We start from the raw sequence: 26726 nt of genomic DNA on the forward strand, positions 1-26726 counted from the left end.
ATCAGGGCATGACTCTAAATCCCAAACCAGCCCTGCTTTTTCTGGGCTCCCTCCTGGGGGAAGGGGTTCGCCTGCAGCTTCTGCCTGACTGACAGGCAGAGGGGGCGGAGGACCCTCTCTGGGTTCCAGGTCCTTTCAGGCTGACCCGTGAGAGAGTTTGCCGCGCAGACACAGAGGGAGCCAGGGGGTCCCTGGGCTCGATTTCCAGCTGCCTTTTCAAGAGAGGGAATTTTTCAGGAAATGCAGGATCACCCTCTTTGGGTGAGATGGGGGTGCCCTCTTCTGGCTGCATGCGATCGTGCCTCCTTGTGCCAGCATCTTCTAATCTCTGTAATACAGTTTTCCAGTTTGTGTCTGGTGGTGCCTTAGTTGGGCACAGATTTCCCACCATTCCTTATTTGTGAGGGTCTTTCCTATAAAAAGCAGGGACCGGTGGACTTGATCTGCCCACTCCCGCTAAGGGGCAGCCGCTCTGGAAGCTCAGCAGCTTCGGTTAAAGGTCCACCTTTGGCAAAAGGCTTTCCTGGTTACCCTCGAGGCTAGAGCCGTGCTCCCATGTCACCCTCCTCGTGTTGTCTGCCTCCCAGAACGGGACCTCCTTAAGGGCAGGATCTTCTGGGCGATTTTTTCTCAGTTTGGTCTCCAAGTCATCCCAGCAGTTTAAGAAGCTGGACACCCAGAATCAAAAAAAAGTTTTTAAAAATCAGGAACTGATGCTGACTGACCTTGAGCTCATTCAGCACCTTTCTCTCACCCCCCTCCATGTAACTGGCACAAGGATGCATTAGCAGCCCCAAGGGCAGGACACAGACATCAAAATTCACTCCCACCCCAGTCCCTAGTCCCTATTTCCGCCTCTCCTCTGATTTGGTTTTTTGGAAGGCTAGATCTCAAAGCACCTCAGCCTCTTCCCATACAATTCGCCAACCTTGATCTCTGCTCAACTGACTTCTGGGAAATCAGAACAAGCCCAACTAGACCCTGTATTCTTTCCCTCAGGTTTGGCTGAGCCCTGCACAGCCCCTCCGTGCCCCCCACCACATACACTGTTGCCTCTCTTGGTGACCTGACCCACTGCTTTGTTCTTCAGTTCTCTTTCCTGAATGGTTGGAACAGTTCACTCCAGTTCATCTTAGTATCCGGATTCTCCCATATTCCTAATCATTACCATTTACTATTTTTGTTCAACTTAAAATTGAGATATACTATAAACAGTTTTTATGCATTTAAAAATAATCAATGTGGTAATGTCAATATTGTCCTGCTTATCTGTATTCCTTCCAAGAGTTTTTTGGGTTTTTCAGTTTATTTTCGAAATTTTTATTGACATTCTACATATATATATATATATTACTATCTCCCCTCCAAAAAAAACCCCACTTTTTTTTCTCTTACTCCCAATAAAAACCTTCTTTGGTTAAATTAAAAAAAAAAAGCATATTCAAACAAAATAAATTTGTGTTGTCATGCTCCTTTCCAAAAAGTATATCTTATTTTGTACCTACAGTATGTCATCTCTTTACCAAGAGAAGACACCCTTTATCCTCAGTCTTCTAAAGCCTTGATTGGTCATCACATGCATCAGAGCTCGGAAGTCTTTCCAAGTTTTTCTCTTTCAAAATGGTGTGATTATTGTATAAATGCACCTGGGTCCACTCACTTCACTTGGCATCCATTTATGCAAGTTTTCCCAGGTTTTTCTAAATTTATTCTTCTTATCATTTCATGTCATATAATGGCACAATACTATTCTGTTGCATGAACATATTATGATTTATTCAGTCATTCTTCAATTAATAAGCAGCCCCTTTGTTTCTAATTCTTTATTAAAGCAAAAGATTCTGCTACAAATATTTTGTATACGTGGATCCTTTCCATTATTCTTTAATCTCTTTGGGATATAGACCTAGTAGAAGCATTGGTTAATTGGTTAGTGAAATATGGTTCCAAATTGTCTTCCAGAATGATCGGATAAATTTATAGTTCCATCAGCAATGCATTATTGTGCCTGGCTTCCCACAGCCTCTCTGACAATGGTCATTTTCTTTTTCTTTTAGCTAAAAGAGGTGGGTCCTCAGAGTTATTTTAATATGTATTTCTTTAATTATTAGTGATTTGCAGTGTGGGTATATCAGGGAGGACTGATACTCCGTGAGAATCGCCAAACTCTTTTCAGAGCTGCTTTACAACTGCCTGAGTCACCTAATTTTCATCTGTGGCTCCAGAAAGTTATAGCACAAGCAGCGGAATCGCTCCAGCAAACCATTTTGTCAGAGAAACTAAACCAAGATGAGGTTATCCGAAGGACCCATCAGTGAATCGGGTGTGGTACCTGCTCTAAGATTTCTCCTGGTGGAATAGGCAAGTGACAACAGTCCCGCAGACACTGTTAGAGCTTGCTTAGACCCCAAGGTCATCCACTGCATCCGGAGTCGTCACCAGCTGTCTTGACTCAGCCCTGCACTGGACAGTGAGAACTCTGGAAGAGAGACTGAGATTGATGACTTCATGCCTCACTTAATTCAACTTATCTTCAAATCAAAAATTATCCCCCATACCATGTGACCATTTCTACTTATATCAAAGTCCTGCTGTGACAGGCAAGTGACAGAGCAGCAGGTGCAGGTGCCCTGGGAGCTGTAGCCATACCCCTGCACACAGGCAGCCCAGGACATAGGGTTATTTTCTCACTGGAAGCAGCAGTGAGATTTGGCATCCCCCTGGATGGCCAAGGAATTGTTCTCCCCTTGGTGTGAAGAAAAAGCTAGAAAAGGAGTCCTAAATATTGTCTGCTTCCCTAACCCCTATTTACTACAGCAGACAAGGATTCCCCCGTAGTCAAAAACTAAACAAACAAAACTTTTTTTTTCTCTCCCAATAAAAACCTTCTGTGGTTAAATTTTTAAAAACCAAAACAAACAAACAAAAAAAAAAAAAACAATGAACCAAAACTTCTGCCAAGAAGATTGCACTCACCATCAGCATATGGGATATGTGCACTCGTACAGACAACACAAAAAGCAACAGAGCTGAAAGATGAACTGCTCTTGTTGCAAGGGGACCCCGGAGGTACTGTATCCAAATAACCTCCCTGAGTGAAATAAGGACGGCTTCTGAAGTCAGAGCTAGACACACATTTCTGGAGTGGCTACAAAGAAGGGGAACACTGCGAAGCTAGCGTAGGGTTTGCGATCAATACCAATCTAATCAATATATAGGAGGCCTACAAAAAGAAGTGAAGGAGTCTCATGGCAGTGAGACTGCCACCTGCAGGAAAATGCCATATCTCTCTCACAGCTAGGATGGCAAACATTCAGACACAGAGACTGCAGCTCCAATGGACAATATACATTGTCCAAGTTCCAAACACGTGCTTGCCTACAAGACTATTTTATGGAAAACTCAAACATGGTGGTTGGAAAAAGCAACACAAGGTTTCCCTTGGTCTTTCTTAGGAACTTTGGAATTGTTTGCATGACATGGGAGACACTGGGTCAGGATCACCCAGCATGGCGGGCCCTCATCATAGTGGGTCCTGTGCACTACAAACAAAGCAGAATTGAAATAGCCCAAAAGAACTGTAAGAAGTACTTATCCCTACAGCTCTTTCCTGCTTTCTCCAGAGGTTGAACATCAATGGGTCCGTATGTGGGGACCACGAGCTGAACGGATGTCTGTTAACTGCTCTCAAGTTTGTGTATCATCCTTGCACAGAGCCCGTGCTAATTGTCGCTGTAGTGTTCTAGTTTTAGGACATGTGTGCCAAAGTGAGCACTGTTAACTATTCTCTCTTTTTAAAAAATTATTATAGCTTTTTATTTACAAGATATATGCACAGGTAATTTTTCAGCATTGACAATTGCAAAACTTTTTGTTCTGACTTTTCCCCTCCTTCCCCCCACCCCTTACCCCAGATGGCAGGTTGACCAATACATGTTAAATATGTTAAAGTATAAATTAAATACAAAATAAGTATACATGTCCAAACAGTTATTTTGCTGTACAAAAAGAATCGGACTTTGAAATAGTGTACTATTAGCCTGTGAAGGAAATCAAAAGTGCACACGGACAAAAATAGAGGGATTGGGAATTCTATGTAGTGGTTCATAGTCATCTCCCAGAGTTCTTTCGCTGGGGGTAGCTGGTTCAGTTCATTACTGCTCTATTGGAACTGATTTGGTTCATCTCATTGTTGAATAGGGCCATGTCCATCAGAATTGATCACCATATAGTATTTGCATTGTTAACTATTCTCAAAGCAGCTTTGATGGCATTAACTGAGAATAGCAGCAATAACACTTGTAACAGCAGTGTGAAGAATGGACGTGGACAGTCACGCTCATCAGAGCCCCAAGAGAAACTAAGAGTGTCAGGAGACCACTCAGTCCTGTTCTGTTCTAAGAGTATCAAGAGAGCCCAGAAGGAGAAGATTCTGCTTGTTCAAGATGGGACATGAAATTTACACAAAGTTTTGCAATCATTCCTTTTATTTTTTCTTCTCTCAATAACTTTCCTTCCCTAATTCTCCCAGCCAAAGTTGTGCCAAAACACAGAATGGTGTCATGAGGTGGTTTTCCCCTCCTCCAGATTTGCGGTCTGTCAGCTGGAGAAATGAGAGATATCACAAAGTGCATCTGGGCTCCCTCGGAACCTCCAACACAGTAACTGCTTGTGGAAAAACACAAATCAAGAAATAGCAAATTAAGTAAATAAAGGACATATATTGAGCTTAATACATTCCAGCCAATTATTGCATTTGAAAGAGGCCATAAAATATCTTATCCAGGAGAAGTATGAATGGAAAAGATGATCCAGTCATGTAACAATGGACAATAGAACAACATTGCTGAATTAGTGCCCTGGAAATATTAAAAGATCCAGAAGGCTGCCTTGAGTGCACTGAATGGATTCTTTATGAGGATTTATAGAAACAGTGAGGCTGAGAATCCCGTAGGATAATCAGGATACAGTGTTTCTCAACGGAAGAGCCAAAGAAGCCCCCTCTACTATATCTGCTCTCCAACCACTTTACCTGCTGCCATCTCAATCCCTTTCTTTTTTAGCTGACTTCACAAGTGGAAACGAAAGCTGGTTTAATTTACAATGTAGAAGTACTTCCCGATTTCAGAATAAATCTGGAAAGGTTTACATCAACTGATACAGAGTGAAGTGAGCAGAAGAAAACATTGTTTTCAGTAATAGATTTAGCTATTCTCAGCAAGACAATTCTGAAACTGGAGTCTGAATAGAAATCAAAGCTACTATTTTCACTTTTATGTTTTCGTGTTTTTTTTTTCTTCTTTTACAACATGACTATTATGAAACATTATTACACATATACATCCTGTACTAAATTAAAACTAAACATTTTAGGAAGGGGGAGGTAAGGGAGGAACTCCAATTTTTTAACAAATATTAAAATTCGTTTTTATATGTAATTGAAAAAGTAAAATCCTCTTAAGGATCCACCCCAAATGTTCAATAAACTGTATCAAGCATTCCAAGCTAGTATTGATATGATCATCCAGTCATAGTGTACCTTCATGCTAATATAGTCATTTTGTTCTTCAAGAACAAAGGACAATAACCACCGACCTCCCTCTTCCCTCCTCCCTCCTCTCTTAACTTTTGACTAATTTTTTTGGGGGGGAAATCGGTTTTTTTTTTTTACATGACATTTACGGAAATGTTTTTGCATACCTTCACATGTGCTTTTATAATGAGGGATGGGAGTGGGAATAAAATAAGAAAATGTGGAATTTAAGAAACAAATGTAAAAGAAGTTTAAATTTAACTGGGAAAAAATAAAAATGTCTTTTTAATTCAAAAATATAAAAAATGAACTGACAATGTTACCCCATGCAAATGCTTTTCAATTTCACAAAATCAAAAGCATCTCTGAGGGTTTTTTTAAAATTAATTTTGCCCTAAATCACATATCTGAACAATACCTCCTTCCTTCCATTTTCTCCTTTTTAAAAAAAATAATTGAATTTTATCATAAGACTGCTTGTCCTTTTGATGCTTATCTTGGTACCTCAATTAACATATTACTTTAAATCTAATGTCTTTAGAGCTCTTCAAGTTTTCTAATGTCCTTTCTGAATAGGAAATCACTCCTGCATGTGTTCTCAGATTAAACACTGGTTTTCTACTTTTATTTTATTCAGTACCAAAAAGTAACCTTGTAGTACTCTGGCATGGCATTAAATCTGGAAAACACGGATAAATCCTCCAAATTGCCTCATTTCTTTAAAATGTTTTGTAGTTTCATATAGTTCTTCAATATCTTCACAGGTACTTGCTAGATATTTCTTTGTTGCTACTTGAAGTTTCTATTCCTTCTTAGTTTCATGAAGAAATAGAAAGTTATATCCCTAGTAACTAGCTTCCAACTCTTTCACTGAATGCCCGAGTTTAAGCAAATTATCACAGTACTCACATAATAATTAACTCCTCTTTGTATTTCTTAAATTTCTTTTCCTGACATCCAGCATGTCCAGCACTAGATCCTATAACAGCAGAGACAATGGTCATTTCTTTTCCTCTGAGAAAATTTCAGTGTCTCTCTCAAAATAATGCTAATTCAGATAACTTTGATCATATTAAGGGATACCTGAGTTTGAATGTGTTAGTACATCTTATCACAGGCTTTTTCTGCACTGTGATCATTTCAATATGAGCTACCCAATTTTTAAAAATACATGTTTTATTGAATTTTTATCTTTTACATCAGTTTTCTTGGAAAGACTGATACAAAACTTTCTTGTAACAAAGCAAAACAATCAAAACTTCCAAGAGTGATTGTAACTTTCAATGTACATTGTTATCCCCTTCCTCAATGTCGTCATGAAGTTTCCTAAAACCTCCATTAATCAATTATGCAGTTTCATTTCCATAAGGTGGTCTTTTAGATCACATTAGTATAGTTGTTGATTCTTTTAAGTCATTCTATATCCTCAAATATTCCCAGGTTTCTCTGGATTCCTCTATTCGATCATGTCTTTACAAATATTCCATTATGCCATTTTTTGGCCTTTTACTAATCAATGTGTACCCACTCATTTACTACCAAAGTGCTGCTATGAAGTTTAATACCTGATCTTTATATGGGATAACATGCTTGAAAATGGGATCTCATTTATTTTACTTGCATAATTTCAAAAACTACTGTCCAGAACTGGCCCAATTCAGGCCCATTTATGTTTTATCAGTGTGTCTGTCTGATCAGGATTCCCTGATCCAATGCAGGGAATGAATCTACCAAAGTGGGGGGAAAAAGAAACTAACTTTTAAATGAACTATTCACAAGGAGTCAGCTCGATTAAGATCACTGCTATTTAGAAAATCCTGGACTGTTTTACTGCACTGGGTAGCTAAAAGGGTTAGTTATCTCTTTCTCTGCCAACCAGGCTGGCATCAAACTGCAGAACTAGCCTGATGGAAACTGATAAAATTCATCTCACTAAATTATCTCACCATATTATGGATTATTAGAAATCGTCTAGTCCTGACAATTATCAAAAGAATTCCCTCCGAAAAATCATCAAGAGGGTACCTAGCCCTTTTCTACCACACATCTAACAGAGTGAACACATAGGAGGACTGGACTATTGAACATAATAAGGGGTTATAAGGGTATAGGAAATGGGCACAAAAGGTACTTCTGGGCATAGGGATTCTTCTAAGTAGATTGTATTTTGGTTTATTACATAGAATAAAGTGTAAACATAGGGGGTGACATGCAAAAGGGACTTGGAAGAAATGCGCAAAGTGCACTACATGTGGATTGGTTTTGTCTTCTGGGATTTTCATCTGCCAGTACATTGCAAGTGTAGTTTAATCCCACTGATTATTGACACCAATAATGCTCCAGTCCAAAGAGAATTTAATATAGTTGCCTGTTTATGCTTCATTATACTGTAGTTCAAATTTCCCAAACAAGTTGTAGTAGATTTGTTGACCCAGGGTCCAATTCTTATTCAGACCCAGCTGGGAATTTGCTGAACCTTGCAAGAAGTAAAACCAAATATATGAATGTAATGGAATATTATTGTTCTATAGGAAATGATGAGCAGCCTGATTTCAGAAAAGCCTGGAAACACTTACAGGAACTAATGCTGAACGAAGAGAGCAGAACCAGAAGAAAGTTGTACACGTAAACAAGATTATGTGAGGATCAACTGTGATGGACTTTGCTCTTCTCAACAATGTGGCGATTCAAGACAATTCCAACAGACTTGCCATCTGCACCCAGAGAATCATGGAGACTAAATGTGGATTGAAACATAGTAATTTCACCTTTTTTTTTTCTTTCTCATGGTTTTTTCCCCTTTTGGTCTGATTTTTCTCGTATAATGTGACAAATATGGAAATACATTTAAAAGGATTGCACATATTTAATCTGTATCAGATTGCTTGCTGTCTTGAAAAGGGGGAAGGTAAGGGAGGGAGAAAAAAATGGAATACAAAAGTTTTACAAAATGAATGTTGAAAACTATCTTTACATGAATTTGGAAAAAATAAAATACTGAGAAAAAATAAAATAAAAAATAAAAAAATACTTAAAAAAAAGTAAAACCAAAAGTTCATTATTCTCAAATTCCTATTATTAAATGGATGGTTTCTATCTCACAAGATAGTTAAAACAGAACTCCTTCAAGTTAATTTTGAGCTCTAACTACTCATAATTGCAACTACTATAATTGCATTTCAGGTCAAATGGGTACAGAGTGGACCCTTCCAACCAAGCCCCAGGATTAATTATTTCAGAGAAACTATACTATCCATTCTCCTGTTATGATAGGAAAGCCACCTGTTATTTAGTGACTATATGTAATCTTTTGCTATCAATTTATTGAAATTATTTATGAAACTTGCTCCATAGGGGCTGTTTCAGAATCTAATCATACAATTTCAACAACTAAAATAGGCAGCATTCTATATTAAAAGTTTTTATTATTTGTTACTATGATTATTACTTTTCCCTTTCAGATTCCCAAATAATATTTTAACTTGTGAAAATTTTTTTTAACATTTTGCCTTTCAGTATTTAACAAGTAACAAGACTAAAGGAAGCATAGACTAGTGGATGGGGCACCAGACTGTGTCAGGAATACCTGCCTTTAAATACTGCCTCATATACTTAATGGCTATATGATTCTGGGCAAGTCACTTAATAACTTTTCCTTTGTGTCTGCGTCTATAAAATGAGGCAGTTGGACTCAACGTCCTTTTAAGGTCCTTTCCAACTTTATGTATGACCTTGTGATCCTATGAAGTATATCATTTCCCATACTAAAACACCACAGTAAATTTTCCACATGAAGCCTGTAATAAAAAGTTAAAATACACATGCAAGAATCAATCCATGATTGTAATCATAGTCTTAGTTATAGATGAATTCTGAGGTGGTCGGTTTCCCTATGGGTTGAACTTAGAGCTTTTCCACAATGATCACATTTACACTAATTGTCCAACAGTATGCAATCACTGATATTCTCAAATGTGTCCTCTCCAACCTCTCACTGATTATTATACTTAAGTGATTTATCTCTAGTATGAATTTTTTTATGAGCTTTATAAGTTTGCTTCTGCCTAAAGGACTTCCCACATTCATTGCATTCAAAGGGTCTCTCTCCGGTATGGATTCTCTCGTGTTCGGTAAGGTAATGCTTCTGAGTAAAAGCTTTTCCACATTCGTTACACGTGTAGGGCTTCTCTCCAGTATGGATTCTCAGGTGTTTGCTGTAGGATGTATTGTAAATGAAGGCTTTTCCACATACATTACATTTATAAGGCTTTTCTCCAGTGTGAATTCTCTGGTGAACAACAAAGGATTCTCTCAGGCTGAAATCTTTCCCACATTCAGTACACTTGTATCGTTTCTCTTGATTATGAGTTTTACGATGTATGCGAAAGTATCCCCGGTTTCTGAAGGTTTTCCCACAGTCATTACATGTGTAACGTTTCTCTCCATGCTTTTCCTTATGCACACTAAGTCCACCCCTGTCTCTGAAAGCTTTTCCACATTCACTACATTTAAAAGGTTTCTCTCCAGTATGAATTCTTTTATGAATGTTAAGCTGTCCCACCACTCGGAAAGCTTTACCACATTCATTACATTCAAAGGGCTTCTCCCCAGTATGAATCATTTTGTGTTTTTTAAGATTTGCCTTCTGGCAAAAAGTTTTCCCACAGTCAATACACTCATGGAGCTTCTCTCCAGTATGAATTTTCTGGTGACAAATAAAGGATGTTTTGTCAGTGAATTCTTTCCCACAGTCATTACATTTATATGGTATCTCTCCAGTGTGAATTCTCTTGTGTTTCTTGAGGCATATCCCTCGACTAAAGGCTTTCCCACATTCATTACATATATAAGGTTTCTCTCCGGTATGAATTCTTTCATGCTGAATAAGGACACAATTATCAATGAAAGCTTTCCCACACTGTTTACATTTATATGGTTTCTCTCCAGTATGAATTCTCTGGTGTTTACTAAGGTTTCCAAACTGTCTAAAAACTTTCCCACATACATTACATTCATAGGGTTTCTCCCCAGTGTGAATTCTCTGGTGTTCATTAAGGTGTTTATATTGGCTAAAAGCTTTCCCACATTCATTACATGTAAAGGGTTTCTCTCCAGTATGAATTCTTTGGTGTTGATTAAGGTGTCCTTTTTGGCTAAAGCCCTTCCCACACTGATTACACTTGTAGGGCTTTTCTCCAGTATGAATTCTTTGGTGTTTAACTAGGGATGAATCAATGCTGAAAGCTTTCCCACAGTCATTACACACATAGGGTTTCTCTCCAGTATGAATTCTCTGATGTTGAATAAGATGTGCTTTACGTCGATAAGCTTTTGAACATTCGTTACATTTAAAAGGCTTCTCTCCGGTATGGATTCTCTGATGCGCAATAAGGCATGAACTACTGCTGAAGGTTTTCCCACATTGAGTACACGCATGATGTTTCTCTCCATGTAATCTATGATACTGAAAAAGGTCTGAGTGATAAATGATAGGTTTCTTGCATTTATAGTTACAAATTTTCTTCCCTAAGGAATTCCTATTGTGATCAATTATGTCTGACAACTGTTTGAAGCTCTTTCCAAGTGTGTCATGTTGATGGTGCTGTACTCCCGTAATTCTTTGTCTGGGAACAAGAACAGACCCTAACTTGAACCTTCTCCCAAAAACATTCTGTTCATAAACATCCAATTCATTAGAAGCTGTTCTGTGACTGACTGTAATTTGCTGGGACCACCTCTCCTCTTTTCCCTTATGATCTTCCAACCAGACATTAAAATCCCAAGCTTCACCTAACTTAGAATTCCAAATGGGATTCTTTGTGAATCTCTCTTTGGTTGATGCTCCCATAAAAATGTCGTAATTTACAGATGGCTCCTGGATCTCATATCTTGCATGCTGAATAAAGGAGTCTGAAATAAGCAAAAAAAAAAAAAAAAGTGAATATTCATGTTCACTTTGCTGCAAGAAAGGAAACTTCTTTTGTTTTGTTAAGTTCTATCAAAGAGAAGGATAACTCACTGGAAAAAGGAAGAACACTTTTTTTCTTAGAAACTGAGTAAGAAAGAAGCGTGGAAGAAGATGAAATGTTAACAGAGTATCTAATTATTGAGGGTTATTTAATTAATCATTAAATTCAAAATAGCATTTCCCACAAAAGTGATAAAATTGTTATTGTCTTTTAAAGAAAACAATGTATTTAAAATGTCAGAGAAAAAAAGTTTTGTGGTGAGAATTTTAAAAAATCACTTAGGAAAAATGGTTCAATGCAAATTACTTTTCCACATGGAGTCAGGGAAAGGTTTCATCCATGAGATTCATTTGGATGAATGTTTAAGCAGCCAGCTGAAAATTCTAGAGAGTTCATGAAGAAGCTAAAAAGTTAGCAGTCTCTCCTCTCTCTCGCTACAGTACCTCACCTTAGAGCCTCCTCAGTGTCTGGATTTAATTACTGTCTGCTGATAACTCTACAATTCACCTTTCTAGTCTCAATCTTTGTTGACTACCCATCTCTCATCTCCCAACTGCCTTTCCCACATCTGGAATTAGATAACCAGCAGATATCTTCAACTCAACTGGTCTCAAACAGAACTTATTACCTTTCCCCTTAAAAAGTCCCCTTCTCCCCCGACATTCCCTAACACTGCAGAGGACAGTGCCAGCTTCCAGAAGCACAAACCATGACTCCAAGTCATCCTGGACTTTCTCACACACTGTTTCGTCCTCCCCCAGCCAAGATGTGGCCAAAGCTTCTGCAACATCTCTTTGCTACAGGCTCCTTTCTCCCCATAGATCCTGCCCCCATCCTGGTACGGCCCCTCCATCATCTCTTGCCTGAGTCTCTGTAGTAGCTGCTGGAGGGGAAGGAAGTGGGCTCCCTGCCTCTAGTCTCTCCCCACTTTGATCTATCCTCTTTTCAGCCACTAAAAGGATTTTCCAAAGCTCAGTCCTAATCCCATCACAAAGAGCCCCTACTCAATAATCAGCAGTGGTTTCAGATTCCACCCAGGAACAAACAGAAAATGTTCTTGGCAGTCCCTGGCCTCCTCCTACCTTTTCCACCTGACTCAGCACATGCTCTCGATTAATTCACAGATTAATTCTACTAACCTCGATGAGTGAAGTGACTCAAGTTGTAAGTCAGATCACAAATGCATTTGAACTTTATTGTGGAATATAATTTACAAGAACAATATAAAAATAATTTCTCAAAGGCAGCTTTCCAGTTTTCCTAGAAACTGTTGTCAAATAGAATTTTTTTTCAGGGTTTATTGAACATTGGGTTTTGAACTCAATTATTTGAACTCCTTGTCAACTTTTGTTTCTTTGATCTGTTCTTTTATTATTGGTATAAAATGGTTTTAATATCTAAAACTTTGTAAAATATAACATTTGGAAAATAGTCCCCCTTCATTATTGTTTCCATAATAACCTATATAGTTTTATTCCTCCAAATACATATATTATTATTGTTCCTACTATTACAAAATATCTCTTTGGTAAGTTGAACAGTTTATAGCAATAATATATATATTAACTTAGGAAATATTTTATTACACTGGCATGACCTAGAAACAAATAATTATTTAAGCTATTATTTATTTCTTTGAGACTCTTAAACATACTGAATGTGTTTTGGTAGACTTGACTCTATCAGATGATAAGATAATATAAAAGTTGGTAATCTAATGCACTGCTTGTGGAACTGTGAATTAATCTGACTGTTTTGGAAAGCAATTTGGAATGACAACAAAAAAGTGATTACAAAAAGTCTTGACTAATAGGTTTTGTTACTCAGCATATACAAGTAGATCAATGACAAAAAGTATACATGTTCACTAAGATCTTTATAGTAGCATCTTTTGTAGTAGCAAAGAACTAGAAACAAAGTAGCTATCAATCAATTGGAGAATGGTTAATAGTACACAAATATGTACAAAAATATATGTAATATGTACACACAATATGTAAGAAATACACAAAAATATGTAAGTATAGATGTAAGTAAAAATATAACAAAGAATTTTTTTTTAAAGTTCTTTTTTAGTGTTTGGCTGTGAAAGGAAGGACAGATATAGAAAAAAAGAAGTCTTTGTTCTTCAAAAAGAAATAATAATAATCCTATACAGTCATTTCACAAAAGAATTTTTTATCCCACAACCACAAAATTTCAGAACTGGAAGGACCTGATTTTCTGGCTTTTCCTCAAAATCTTCAAATTAAAGGTAGTATTCTACTTATTGATAAAAGCCTCTCTACTTTTGGATGGCACTGGGAAGAAATTTTCCCCTTCAGGCAGCCTAACTCTGAGTTTATACATTTTACCATTTTAAGGAAATACAATTCTATTTTCATGCTGAGTATTGTTTTTTAAACAGAAGTGAGTTTTCTACAAAAGCTTTTTCAGTGGATGTATTCAAATTTTGTTTTTGTTATTGGTGTAATTTATTTTGCTAAAACTGTTTTCATAATTCTGAATAATTCAGGCACAAATTCAATTTGGTGATTTAGTTGTGGGGGGGGGGAGGGTTTCATTTCTGTAACCTGTTTTCAACCAACATTCATCAGAAATATGGGTCTTTACTTTGCAGTAAGGATACAAAGTAACCATATCAAATTATGACAAAGATTATTCATGCAGGTAGAGAAGGAAAGAAAATGCCAAGGAGATCTAAAGTGAATCGACATATAAGAAAGCTACTACCATTAAAAAAAAAAAAAAACTAATACCAAGTAGGTAACGGGACCCTGAACCGGAGTGAGTTCAAGAGACAAAAGCACAAATACAAGAGATGCTTTCAACGTACAATCGAGGGGAATCTTTACCCACTGCACCCAAAAACATTACGGATGTAATATGGTGATGTCAGTCAAAAATAATGCTGTAATTATAAGAAAACCCTTGGGGGGGAAATGGTTTTAGACATGCTGAGTCTGGGGAGGTCTCCAAGACAGTTGGTGATGGCATTCCGACTGAAATACACATGAGAACCAGAGACACAGAGTTGGTTATGGAAGCTCTCTATGGAGACAAATGAAAATGCCTGAAGAGAAGATAAAGAAGATAAAGAAAATGCCTAGAGAAAAATCTCATCTTAACAGATCTGTAAGAAAATGAAGCAGCAGGGAAGAAAGATCAATTGAAGAAATGAGAAGAAAACCTGGACCCTATGGTGTATTTTAAGTTAATAAGACATAAGGGATTAAAAAAGTATAAGACAATCACTATGCTAAATAAACACAGATAAGTCATTTTCCTCCTAAAGTCTGGGTGCCTCTACAGCTCTGTAAGTACCATAGATATGCACAGACTCAATGATGATGGCAGAACTTTTGGCTCCCCAGTTTTTTTCCACATGGTCCTATTCACCCCTCCTTAGGAAGCCCTGGGGAACTTCCGCTCCTAAGAATTTCCTCTAATGAACCTTCCCCTAGCAAAGCTCTTTTAACTACCAGACTCAAAGGATCCACAGGCTAAGCCCTCCTCAGGAGCAAGGATTATAGGTGTGTACCCTAACTAACTATGGGCCACTTTTTAAAGCAGGGTAGGAACACCTGGAATATTTAGGTAGCCTGTCTAAAAGTCTTTTCAATACTGATGAAATCTAACTATATTTATAGGCAGACAAAGTGTCAGCTGTGAGTTTCTGATGATTTCCCATACAGAAATGGGAAGAGATGGAAAATACAAGAACTAAGAGGGAATATTATCATTACAAGGATGAATAAGATGAAAACAGAAGCACAGACATTTATAAGTAATGCCAAGTGAAGCAGAACTAAGAAAACAATACTTGCAATAATTACAATTATGCAAAGGAAAACACAAAAAATTCTGAAGTGAATACTCCAAAATGGTAAGGACTAAGTCTGGGTCTAAAGAAGAAACATGAGAAGACACTTCTCCCTATTTCTGGGCAGGGGTAAGGAAAAGCACAGATAATAGTGGACATTTCTGGTGCATTCTAAGTTTTGCAAAACTATTTTTTCTCTTTCTTCTTTATCAAAAGGGATAGTTTTTCCTGAAGAGATACATTGGGACATATAGACAGCATGAAAATAAAAAAACATAAGCACTTATTTTAAAGAAGAAAAAGAAAACTGTTGCTATTGTCCTAAATGACAGGAAGACATCTTTATTCAAATCTTACTGTGACACATCACGATGGCACCAGGGGACTCTTCAGGGTTGTGCTTGTGAGGCAAGCTCTGGGCCAATCCTACTGAGATCAAGTGGCTTTCAGTACAAGAGTATATCTTAAATGTGATATCCAGCCTGACAAAATTGGAAGCCTCATCATTTTCAGGTTGGCTAAAAGATGAGATGAAATAAAATGCAAAACGACAATAGATACATATCAAATGATAATATAAGTTAAGTGCTTTGCAAACCTGAACATGCTGTACAATTGTACGATGAAGCATCCAGCCATAGCAAATCACAAAAACGATGTACTATGACAGAGAAGTCACGACTGCTCCTATAGGGAGTACTCACTTTGAGGAAACCACACATTCTCTTAAGTACTGAAGAAAGTAGGAATGGAAACCAGACAGGAGCATTTTCAGAAAGAGAATGAAAGAGATAACCCGGAACATGGTCAAGAAAGGCCATAAGATAACTTCAAAGGAAGGTAAAATCAAAGATGGCACAGGTGTTTTTTCTTTTAATGTAGATATGAAAGTTAGAAAGGAAAAGAAAAGGTATCTGTAAAGAAGATAAGTAAAGGATGGAAAATGAAGGAGAAACAAAGTTGGAGGGATGAGAAGGGGAGGAAGGCTGAGCCCTAGAATCCAGAGAGGTGAGCAAAAGGAAGACAAGGACGATGGGGCCGTCCAAGCTCAGGAAGGCCTCGAGGAGGTCCCTCAGACAGCAGACCTCAGCAGACCAGCCTCCACCACTTCCCACGTCTGGGCCTCCAATGAAGGCTCCCCACCCACCATTCAGGGGGACCCCCCATCTGACTGACTCCCTCAGCTCTCATTGGCCAGGACTTCCCTCACTCACCTTGACAAAGGCCTCGCAGGGCTTCTCTCTCGGCTATCCACGGCGCTTCTCCTCTCTCCAACTGGGAGATCACATGAGGCTTGGGGGCTGGCAGACCTCCTGGCAGGGAGAGCAAGGGCAAAGTGTCATTACAGGAGTAACCCCAGATTCCCTATGGCCCCTTTCTCTCTGACACACAAAAAGGGCCAGAAGGACGCCCTATCCCAGCACTGCTTAGATTTTTTCCAAGAGAAATTTTTATGTGTCCCTAAGTAAAAAGGCAGAGAAAATAGGTATACATATCAAACATTTCCTGATAATCAATCGTGATTTTGTGACCCCTCACATTCAGGTATGAGACCCCTCATGGGGCTACGAGCCACAGTTTTAAGAAGCTGGGCTCCAGTTGTGCTGCTCCCAGGAAATATGGAACTAAGATCACAGAGTCCATGGAACCAGAGATTCTGAGCTGGAAGGGCCTGCAGGGGCCAGCTGGTCTCACCCCTTTATTTCACAGATGAGGAAAATGAGCTGATGTGGAATCAAAGAAAATCAGTGGGTTTTGATCCTGCCAAGAGGAAGGAAATCTCTGATGCCTTCAGGGGTCTACAATGGGATTTCAGGGGACTACCTGAAGTAGGACTACCACAAAGCTGATTCCAGTTACATAAATCAAAGACTCTTTCCTTGGGACCAGGAAGGAGCCACACTGAGCTCCCTTCTAGAGGGACAGAGACAGGCAGCACACACCGTGGCCATCATGCTGCTCCTGGAGTGTAAGCTCCTCAAAGGCAGGATTTTGGTCCTTCCTGAGGCTGTCCCCCCAGCATCACCTCTCAGAGGTGCTTAATCCATGCTGGGGAGTCACCACTCAGACATGGGGCCAAAGGAAGGGCACCTGGTGTCTGCCTCTATTTCTAGTGCCGGGCACGTGGAAGCCCCTTTATAAAGGCTTGTTGATCTGCAGACTCTGGAACTGAGGTTCCCTTCTCAGTAAAATGGAGATTATGGCAGTACTGACCTCACAGATTTGGGGTGGGATCAAATGAGGGAACACATGGTTCGTGGTTCGATACAAACGTCAGCCATGGTTCCCATCCCCGCCACCATCCAGGACTGCCCTTACACACTAAGGCAAGACCCGACAGCACTTCTGCCATGTCACAGCCTTCACAAGTAAGAACCCACGGCCGGCCCAAGGGACAGACACATCAGCTCACAGGGCCAAAGCATCCTTACCAAGGGAGACAAAGTTCTGGTAGTTCTCCAGCATCACGTCTCTGTACAGGTCCTTCTGGGCTGGCTCCAGGTGCCCCCACTCCTCCTGGGTGAAGTCCACGGCCACATCCTGGAACGTCATCAGTTCCTGAAAGAGCAAACGTTTGTGCTTCCTCAGGAATCATGTATGGCATGGCCCACGAGGGCGACAGGAAACCGGCTGGTTCTAGGAACTGTCTGTGTTCCACCTCGAATGCTTCTAGGGGCCTCACCTGGTACAAAATTCAACTATCACAGAGTCGGCACTAAGAGCAGCAACCACGGCATAAAAACTCCTTTCTAAACAGACGTACCTCATTAAGCAAAGTCCAAACTCATATTTTAGGCAGAATAAATAGGATGGCCACAAATAATACATTAAGGTATAAGCTCTTGTCAGTACCAATTAACAGTATCTTATTCTTTCTCTCATAAGAGAACCTGTCAAAAATGGTGAAAAGATGAGAATATGAGGAGAGAGATGTACATGAATCAGAGATTGCCATGACAACTGTATTTGGGGGTAAAATGTCAAATGACAAGATAGGAGTGGGAATAGCACTGCTGACAAATGGAGAACAAGAACAGCAAAGCTATGTAGGGAAGAGGGCAACAATTCCAACTTGATGTTCTCAGGACTCCTTTCTACTCTTGAAAATCATTTAAGCCACACCCAAAGGCTTTTGTTTACGTGACTTAGATCTATCAATATTTGCCATATTAAAGATTTAACCATGCATGTATTGTCATAGGCCACTGAAAGGGCAACCCCAGACCACACTTTGAGGACCGCCAGCACCGAGCAGGAGGAGGATGCCTACCAGATTCACTGTGACTGGGTCCTGTGTCCCTTGGTCGGAATCTGGCAAAGTCCACGGGCCCCTTCTCAGAAGGTTTTTAAGTGCCTCAAATACATAAGAAAGGAAACTATATTGAAATAGTTACAAAATATTAAAACAAGTTCATGGGTCCACTAAAATATATCTATGGAAACCTTGGGGGCCCATAAACCCCAGGATGGAATATGGCCTTGAGATCACATCACATGAGGCTCCTTTGAAGAAACTGGGACTAGTTAGCCTAGACAACAGAGATATAATCATTGGCTTTAAATATCTGAACAGCTGTCATGTGCAAGAGAAGAGCCAAGAATTATGGGTAGATGATGTAAAGGGAAATTTATGTTTAAGGTAGGGAAAACTTTCTAACAATTGAAGTGATCTCAAAATGAGTAGATGCCTTGAAGAAATAGTGGCCTGTCCCTACTACAGACCATCAAAAAAAAAAAAAAAGAGTTGATAATGTCTGATCTATTAGAATAGGATTTTGGGGGAAGGATTGTGCCTTTACTCAGTTCCTTCCAACTTAGATTTTGTGACCTCACATTCAGAACATCAACAATTACATTTATAGATAATCACAAACTACAGTTCTTAGCCTTCCTTAGCCTTAGCCATCATTCTGCCACATGCTCTGCCCAAGGGAAGGAAAGATCTTGGGATCTAGTAGGTGGAGGTTAAATAGGACTGAAAAACAGCTAAGAGAAATGGGAGAACCAATAATATATACCTTTAAAGTGCACAAGGGCCTCCCCAAGAGAAGCCCTTGGTAAACTGGAAAATTACAAAAACTATATTTTCAGACCTTAGTGTAATAATCTAGAAGTAAATCCCAATGATCAGCTCCTTACTGAACACTTAATATATCTTTTCTTGACATCTTTTGGACTAATGGCTTGAAAACGGGTGCAGTGCTGAGTACAGCAGCCTCTTACACATGCCTGCTGGGGCAACCGACTTCTCAGAATTTCAGGAAAACTTCCAGAGATTTATTAATCAAGGTTTGGGAGCTTGCATGGTAGAGAAAGACACCAACACCAACCAAATCCCAACTCTAGGACAAGTGATCTTCTCTTTTCTCATTATCACAAATGGATCTAAGTTCCCATTTATTCTCTTCTGTGGTTTTTATTTCATATTCATTTCGCAGCACTCAGCATAGTATTATTATATATACTGGTTCCATTAACAAACAAAAGTTCTCCAGAAGAAAACAGGAAACAAAGACAATGGGAAGTGGGCCCAATAGGGTCTCATGGAAAGAACACAGGGGCAGCTCAATGATCTGTGGATGGAGCGCTGGGTGGGGAACAGAGAGGACCTGAGTTCAAATCTGGCCTTTGACACTTGGGTGTTGTACGGACATGGCACCCTTGCCAAGCAAACCCCAATAACAGAGCCACGAAGAGTCAACAAGATGGAATGCCTGGACAGTGAAAACAGAACACAGGGCAGAGAGTCCAGAGACCTCAATCTCAACCTTTTTCTGCAAAAAGGTGACCTTAGGAAAGACTCACATAAATGGACACAGAACCAGGAGGACTGCTGCAGTGCTGGGATATTAGGAGCTAAGGCTATTTCCCAAACTAAGGCTGGCAAGCCAGCTGTGCCCTGGGCCAAGTCTAAGATGATCCTCTATGCTCAACCGCTGGCAAGATGTATTGCCAGCACCAACTAGAAATAAGGATTCAAAAATTTGAGAAATAATTCCTTGAAAATGAGAATTGGGCAAGGGGAACCTAACAAAGTTCTAAGGCAACAAGAAATTATAAAATAAAATCAAAAGAATAAAAAAATGAAGAGAAAGTGAAATATCTCATCAGAAAAAAAATGACTGATCTGGAGAACAAATCAAGGAGAAATAACAGACTACTTGAAAATGTGATTTAAAAAACTCTCGGGGCAGATAGAAGGCACAATGGATAGATCATCGGCCCTGGAGTAAGAAGGACCTGAGTTCAAATCTAACTTCAGATACTAAACACTACTTGTGTGATCCTGGGCAAGTTACTTAAGTCATTTAACCCCAATTGCTTGGCCTCTCTCAAAAAAAAAAAAAAAAAAAAAAAAAACTAGATGCAAGAGGAGAAATTATCAAGAAAAATTGCCTTGAAGTTCTAGAACAAGAAGGCAAAGTAAAAATAGAAAAAATCCACAAATAATCACCTGAAAAAGATCCTAGGAGGAAAACTTACAGGAATATCATGGCTAAGTTTCAAAGTCCCCAGGTTGAGAAGAAAATATTAGAAGCCACATGAAAAAAAAAAATCAATTTAAATAATGATTACACAATTCCTAGCAGCTACTCCATTGAAAGACCACAGGTCTTGACATACCATATTCCATAGAGCAAAATAACTAGAGCTATCACCAAGGGTAACCTCCCCAGCAAAGTTACGTAAAATCCTGAATGAAAAAAAAAAAAAGGACACTTAATAAACTCAAAGACTTTCAGATTTCTGTGACAAAATCCCCAGAATTTAAGGGAAATTTTGACACACAATATCCAGGAGAAATCTAAAGTAAACGTTAAGATCAATTATAAGGGACTCAATTTGTTTACTTCATATATATGAAAATAATAGCAGCACTTTTATTGAGTGTCATCATCATTTGTGTAATTTAAAAGAAAGGAGTGGTCTGAGCTGAGTTCAATGGGTTGGTTCTTAAAAAAAAATTTGTATCAAGAAAGAAAAAGGAGCAATTATCTCATACACATGAGGCATAAAAGGAAAAACTGAATCAGAAGAATCTGGGGAGAGGATTGTGCTGGAACCTTTCTCTCATTGGGAACAGGTTAAGTTAGGAACAATGTATATAACTAGAAGATATAAAAATTTTCTAATTTCAGAAAGAAATAAGAGTACCAGGGGAAAGAGTGGATAAGGAAGGGACTTAGGCAAATGGGTAAGTTTAAGGAATAAGAAGACAAGGTAATGGGTAGAAATAAAGCAGAGGAGTGAGGAGGGATAAGGTAACAGGGTAAGAAAGATAGTGAGGAAAAACAGGAAGGAAGAAAATACACAACAAATAATTGCAGTTTAGAATGTGAATGGAATGGATTTACCCATAAAACAGAAACATTATGGGAATGTGATAAACACAAAAATAAATTAAAGAACAAAAATATAACTGAGTATACTAAAAAAAGCAGGGATACAAAACATGAAGTTAAAGTTAAAATATATTTTATTAAAAGTGGGAAAAAAAGAGAAACTACACTGTGTCAGCAATGATTATTCAATATTATTTTAGACCATTTAAAATACCTAGACAGTATAAAATACCTAAGAACAGACACTACTACTTTGCCTTCTTGTTCTAGAACTTCAAAGCAATTTTTCTGGATAATTTCTTATATTATATCCAGATTTTCCTTTTTTTGACAGGGACAAGGCAATTGGGGTCAAGTGACTTGCCCAGAATCACACAGCTAGGAAGTTCAAATCTGAAGCCAGATTTGAACTCAGATTCTCCTGACTCTAGAACCAGTGCTCTATCCACCATGTCATCTAAAATGCATCCCCCCCACCAAGACTTTTTAAAGTCATATTTTCAGGTAGTCTATTATGTTATTTCTCCACAGCAACCTAAATACACTTTTGATACAAATAAACTCTAACCTAAATATTGATGTAACATTTATTGTTCCTGGGTAGGTAAAGAAAATATTTTAAAAGACAATTTTACCTAACTAATCTATTTATTCAAAGACATCCCAAGTATATTATCAAAAAATTATTTTTACTGGGTTAGAAAGATTAATAACAAAGTTCATTTGGAAGAACAAAAGTCAGGAACTTCAAAGAAACCAGGAAAAAGATGTAAAGGAAATAGATTCAGCAGCATCAGACCCAAACTATATTATAAGGTGAGAGCACTGTTGAGTATAAAATAAATAATTCCTACTATTTTAAATTACAACTTTTTTGGATAAATAAAATCTATGTAGTCAAGAAGAGAAGAATGCAGAAAATTGAGGGAAATTCTTTTCATAGACAATCTCTCAGGAGGTGTTGGGCTGGACTATTGCAGTGATATAGGAGATGATGAGCTGGTTGATTTAGAAAAACTGTGGGGGGACAAGGAAGGAGCTGTTAGATGCAGTGGAAAGAACATTCACTTGGAGTCAGGAAGATCTGAATAGAATCTGACCTCAGGCACTTGACACATGCTAGCTGTGTGACTCTGGGCAAATCACTTCACCCCAGATTCCTTGCAAGAAGAAACAGAAATAGGAAAAAATGGAAAGATTTGACTTATGAAGGAAGATGCTATCTACCTTCAGAGAAAAAGATGATAAGAAATAACCAGAGTATAGTCTTACACATATGTTTACAGCTGTATATATCCATCTACATGCATGTTTGTAGATATTTATACATTATACCTATATGTCATTGATAGATAGATAGATGTATCTATAGATATGTATATATAGCCATGCTTTTTAGAGCTGGGGAGAGGAGGGGAGGAAGAGGAAAAATAAAGTAAAAAGTACACAGCAGAGAACAAAAGAAAACCAGCAAGGAAGAAAACCTGGACAACTCTGAAAACAATGTGCAGTATTTATTATATACATTTTCTTGACACGGAATCATTGTTTTATATTGAATTCTCTAGCTGTATATATAGCATTTTTTCCCTCATTTTGTATTTAAGTTTAAAATTTTTTAATTTTACAAAAAGAGAGATGTGATTATGAAGGAGACCCCTTAATTCCCTGTGCCTCGGGAGAGAGGAGAAACCCTCACTCACCATTGACCTGGCCATCAGAAGTCCAGAAGCCATTCTCCACTCCTCTTTGTCGGGGAAGGGCAGAATCTGGAAAACCTAGCAGGAGGGGAAAAAAGAATTCATGAGGGAGACAGTCACCAAGGGACACAAGCTGAGCTGGCCAGGAGTGTGTGTCGATCCTGACAGAGTAAGAGAACAAAAGGGACCCCCGTCTTCCTAAAACCAGAAAGAAGGGTTCCAGACAATGGCCCTCAGACCCCCTTTGCCCGTGTGATGGGTCCCAAGAACACAACTCGGGCCACACAACTGGGACACACTCGGGTTGCATTTCGGGACTTCAGTGCCCCACACTGAGAATTCAAGTCCCTCCCGTGCCTGAATCTCTTTAAAGAAAAAGTGTCCCTTGTTTCCCAGAAAAGACATTTTTGTGGAGTTCCTTGTAGAAAATTGATGGCCAGGAGCAGGGCCAGCCCCTTATGCTTGTTCCTGGGAGACATGACGTCAGAAGGGTCGCCGAGGCCTCCGGGGAAGTGGCCCCGGGGAAGGGGAGAGGACCCTGGGACTCCTGCTAGCTCTTATTGCACTAGCCTGCCTCCGTTTCCCATCTGTAAAACAAGGATGTAAGCCCAGCCTGCTTCTGTTGGGGAGGTCTTTTACAGGAGGATTAAGAGCTTGCAGAGGAGCGGGGGACACCGGCAGCAGGTAGGGACTGCCTCAGTTTGTAACTCCCTGTTATAACAGACCGACCACACAGCATAAGGAGGCAGAGAGGTCCCATGGGACCCTAACTGTAAAGCCCCGAAAACCTAAGGCGTCACATAAATGCCATCGCGACTGTGCTCTGGGCTCGCCTGTGGAGACAGCGGGCTGAGCTCCTCCCAGGGATCCCGGGTCTCCGCTAGGGGGGAGGGGAGCACCACAGGCGGCCCAAGTTCATGGATGGCCCGGAGTCGGAGAAGCCCCAAGGGAAAACTCCGGCTCGAGGCGACGCTTGGAGCCCATGCTCCAAGGCTCCACGTTCCAAGGCTCATCCCCGGGAGGGAAGCAGGGATCGCCCCGCACGCGACCCAAATCGGAGCCCGAGGGTGACGGCCCCCAAGCAGGGCCCGAAGCAGCCCCGCTATTCCTGCCCCTCCCCCCAGGTCACGTGCTTTCCCTGTCCCCACCTCCCAGGGCTTACCGCACTCCTCGCGCCTTAGGCTCGGCTCCTCCACAGCTCCGGACACGCCCCGGCCAGGCCGCTCCTCCCGCACCTGACCCAGCCCCCGCCCGAGCTCCCGCACGACCCCTACAGCCTCCAGACCCGCCCGACTCCTGCGAACGCGACGCCGAGCCACCAAGACCGCGCACGTACGCGCGCACGTACGCGGGCTCACGCACACATCCGACCTGGAGCGGAGTCCGGGGCGCGGCTGGGAGGCCGCCCACTTTCCCTCCCGCTTCTGCCTCCCCTGCACGCACTCACACACTCAGCCTGACGGAAGAATGGACTCTGGGGGAGCTCTTCCCTCCCGGCCGCACTAAGTAGACCCAGGACCTAGCCGCGGCGGGAAGTCCGGCGCCGCCGAAGACCGAAGAGAACGTGGGGTTGTGACCCCAGCGTGTCCTCGCAGATGCATCCTGGGAAATGAAGTCAGTCAGGGAAAGGAAGGAAGGAGCCGGAGGCTGTTCGTGAGGGAGAGCTATTAAGAGGCTGGGAAATGTAGGCGCGAGACACCTTCTGCGCAGACGCACCTCTGTCTGCCACGTGGCAACGTCAAGAATACCCCGTCCCTCCTCCCTTAGCCTTGTATTGTAGGACCCCCGGGGCCGCTCCCCCTCCCTCGCAGCCGCTCGCACTTGGGCTCTCTGCCCAAGGCCGGCGAGGCTGCCTCCGCTGAGGGGTCCCAGGGAGTCTGCGAGCAGAGTTAAGAGCCAGGTGCCATGAGGCGCCCGCAGTCCTCCCGTTGCTGACGCTCAGCGCCCCCACCCCAACAAATGACTGATTGACGCGCTCACTGTAACCTGCGGTGCATCCCTAGGGGGGGATGGAGTTAGAAATGAGCCATTCCCTTAGGCTACCCTGGCCCCGGTTACCGGACCTGGATGCTGGGGCCACCCATGGTGCTAGTGGTCAGGAACAGCTGCCGGGCAGGGATCCCAGAGTTTCTGGGACTAATGAGCAACCACGATGAGGGGTGCCCGCCGGTTGGCTTAAAGATGTTTCTGGCCCAAACACACACCTCGAAAGGTCCCCCTGCACCTGCCACAGACTCAGAGCCAGACCACTCCTCAGCTCCTCCTCTAAGCCATGCTACGTTAGCATGTCCGTGACGTGAAGCACCTGCTCTCTTACTTTGTCCTATAAATTTACCTTCCTGCTCCTGGTTCTTTTCCAGCTTCTTTGGGAGCTTGGCCCGCTCTTAAGATCGTAAAGAAATCCTCCTCCCTTCACTTGCAGATAAATTGAACCTGCCCATTCTCCGATCGATCAATGGTCAAAGGATACGAATAGACATTTTTCACAGGAAGAAATTAAAACTATATGTAGCCACACGAGAGGTGCTCCACATCCCTACTGATCAGAGAAATGCGCGTTAAGACACCTCTGAGACGCCACCACACACCTGTCAGATTGGCTAGAGTGACAGGGAAAGATAAGGACACATGCTGGAGGGGGTGCGGGAAAACTGGGACACTGACATGTTGTGATACAGGAGCCATCTGACAGTGGCTTCTGGAGATCCAGCCCAGACCTGCAGAATGGGTCTCCTCGGGTGAGAGGATGAAACAAGGAGACTGAGAGGCCCTCTCCTCTTCCCTCCGCCTCCAATTTACCTCATCCCCAGTCCTGTGTTAGCACAGGCTGCTCTGCAATTGTAGTGTTCTCTGGTCAGTTTTCTTGGGGTCTCCGGGAGCAGCTTTGTTGCAGCTCAGTAATCACCAGAAGGGATCCCGGGGTTAAAGTCCAGATCCTTTATTATCTCCTTCCTGGGGCTGGGCAGCTTTCTGGAGAGCCTTCCAGTCTGGCCTTGGTGGGGGAAGTGCAGGAGGCCAGGCCAGCCACCAGGAAGGTCGAAGATCGAACTGAATTTCTCCCCTTGGTTCTGAGAGCTTAAGCTCCTGCCTCCAGTCCTTTGTTTTCTCTGCCTCTGCCAGCTTCGCTTCTGTGGCTCAGTCCCTGCTTATATTCTCCACACTGAGTACAAACCAATCATTACATGACCAGGAAACCACTATTTATTGTAGGATTAAATCAATGCTAAACTAGATTTAACCATTGTCTCCCCAATTCCACTTAGTGCCTTGTTTCAAGTTCTGGCCCATAACAACCCCCCCCCCCAGATGCCGCTGCCACCTCTTCAAGCCATTCGTGTCCCCTCCACAGATTGGAAC

General features: G+C 40.9%; 1 protein-coding gene and 1 non-coding gene across 5 annotated transcripts; both read right to left on the reverse strand.

Annotated features, from left to right (window-relative positions):
* Window positions 1-3669: 3669 nt before the first annotated feature.
* LOC127558465 (U6 spliceosomal RNA) lies at window positions 3670-3775 on the reverse strand. The gene has a single exon (XR_007952852.1). It is a non-coding gene; the product is annotated as a U6 spliceosomal RNA (small nuclear RNA).
* A 2916-nt stretch (window positions 3776-6691) lies between these two features.
* On the reverse strand, window positions 6692-26726 carry LOC127556621 (zinc finger protein 260-like). 4 transcript variants are annotated; one of them, XM_051989879.1, is made up of 6 exons: window positions 24817-26726; window positions 23373-23447; window positions 18597-18680; window positions 17758-17884; window positions 16540-16638; window positions 6692-11443 (listed from the first exon to the last, which is right to left on the reverse strand). In XM_051989879.1, the coding sequence occupies exons 2-6, from the start codon at window positions 23403-23405 to the stop codon at window positions 9525-9527; spliced, it is 2262 nt and encodes a 753-aa protein (XP_051845839.1). In that variant the 5' UTR covers window positions 23406-23447; window positions 24817-26726; the 3' UTR covers window positions 6692-9524. The 4 variants fall into 4 exon arrangements, with proteins under 4 accessions (XP_051845839.1, XP_051845838.1, XP_051845842.1 ...); XM_051989878.1 differs by having other exon boundaries at window positions 24532-26726; XM_051989882.1 differs by lacking the exon at window positions 18597-18680 and having other exon boundaries at window positions 24532-26725.

This window comes from Antechinus flavipes, chromosome 3 (assembly GCF_016432865.1).
Source record: "Antechinus flavipes isolate AdamAnt ecotype Samford, QLD, Australia chromosome 3, AdamAnt_v2, whole genome shotgun sequence".
In the NCBI taxonomy this organism is placed as follows: Eukaryota; Metazoa; Chordata; class Mammalia; order Dasyuromorphia; family Dasyuridae; genus Antechinus; species Antechinus flavipes.

What these genes read in the sequence shown, in the direction of transcription:
- LOC127556621 (XM_051989879.1), bottom strand. Translation starts at nt 23,405, where the DNA reads ATGGCTTCTGGACTTCTGATGGCCAGGTCAATG. An exon ending in TTCTGATGGCCAGGTCAATG is followed by an intron (nt 18,681 to 23,372) that starts GTGAGTGAGGGT and finishes TATGTATTTGAG; the next exon opens with GCACTTAAAAACCTTCTGAG. An exon ending in CCAGAACTTTGTCTCCCTTG is followed by an intron (nt 16,639 to 17,757) that starts GTAAGGATGCTT and finishes TCTCCCTGCCAG; the next exon opens with GAGGTCTGCCAGCCCCCAAG.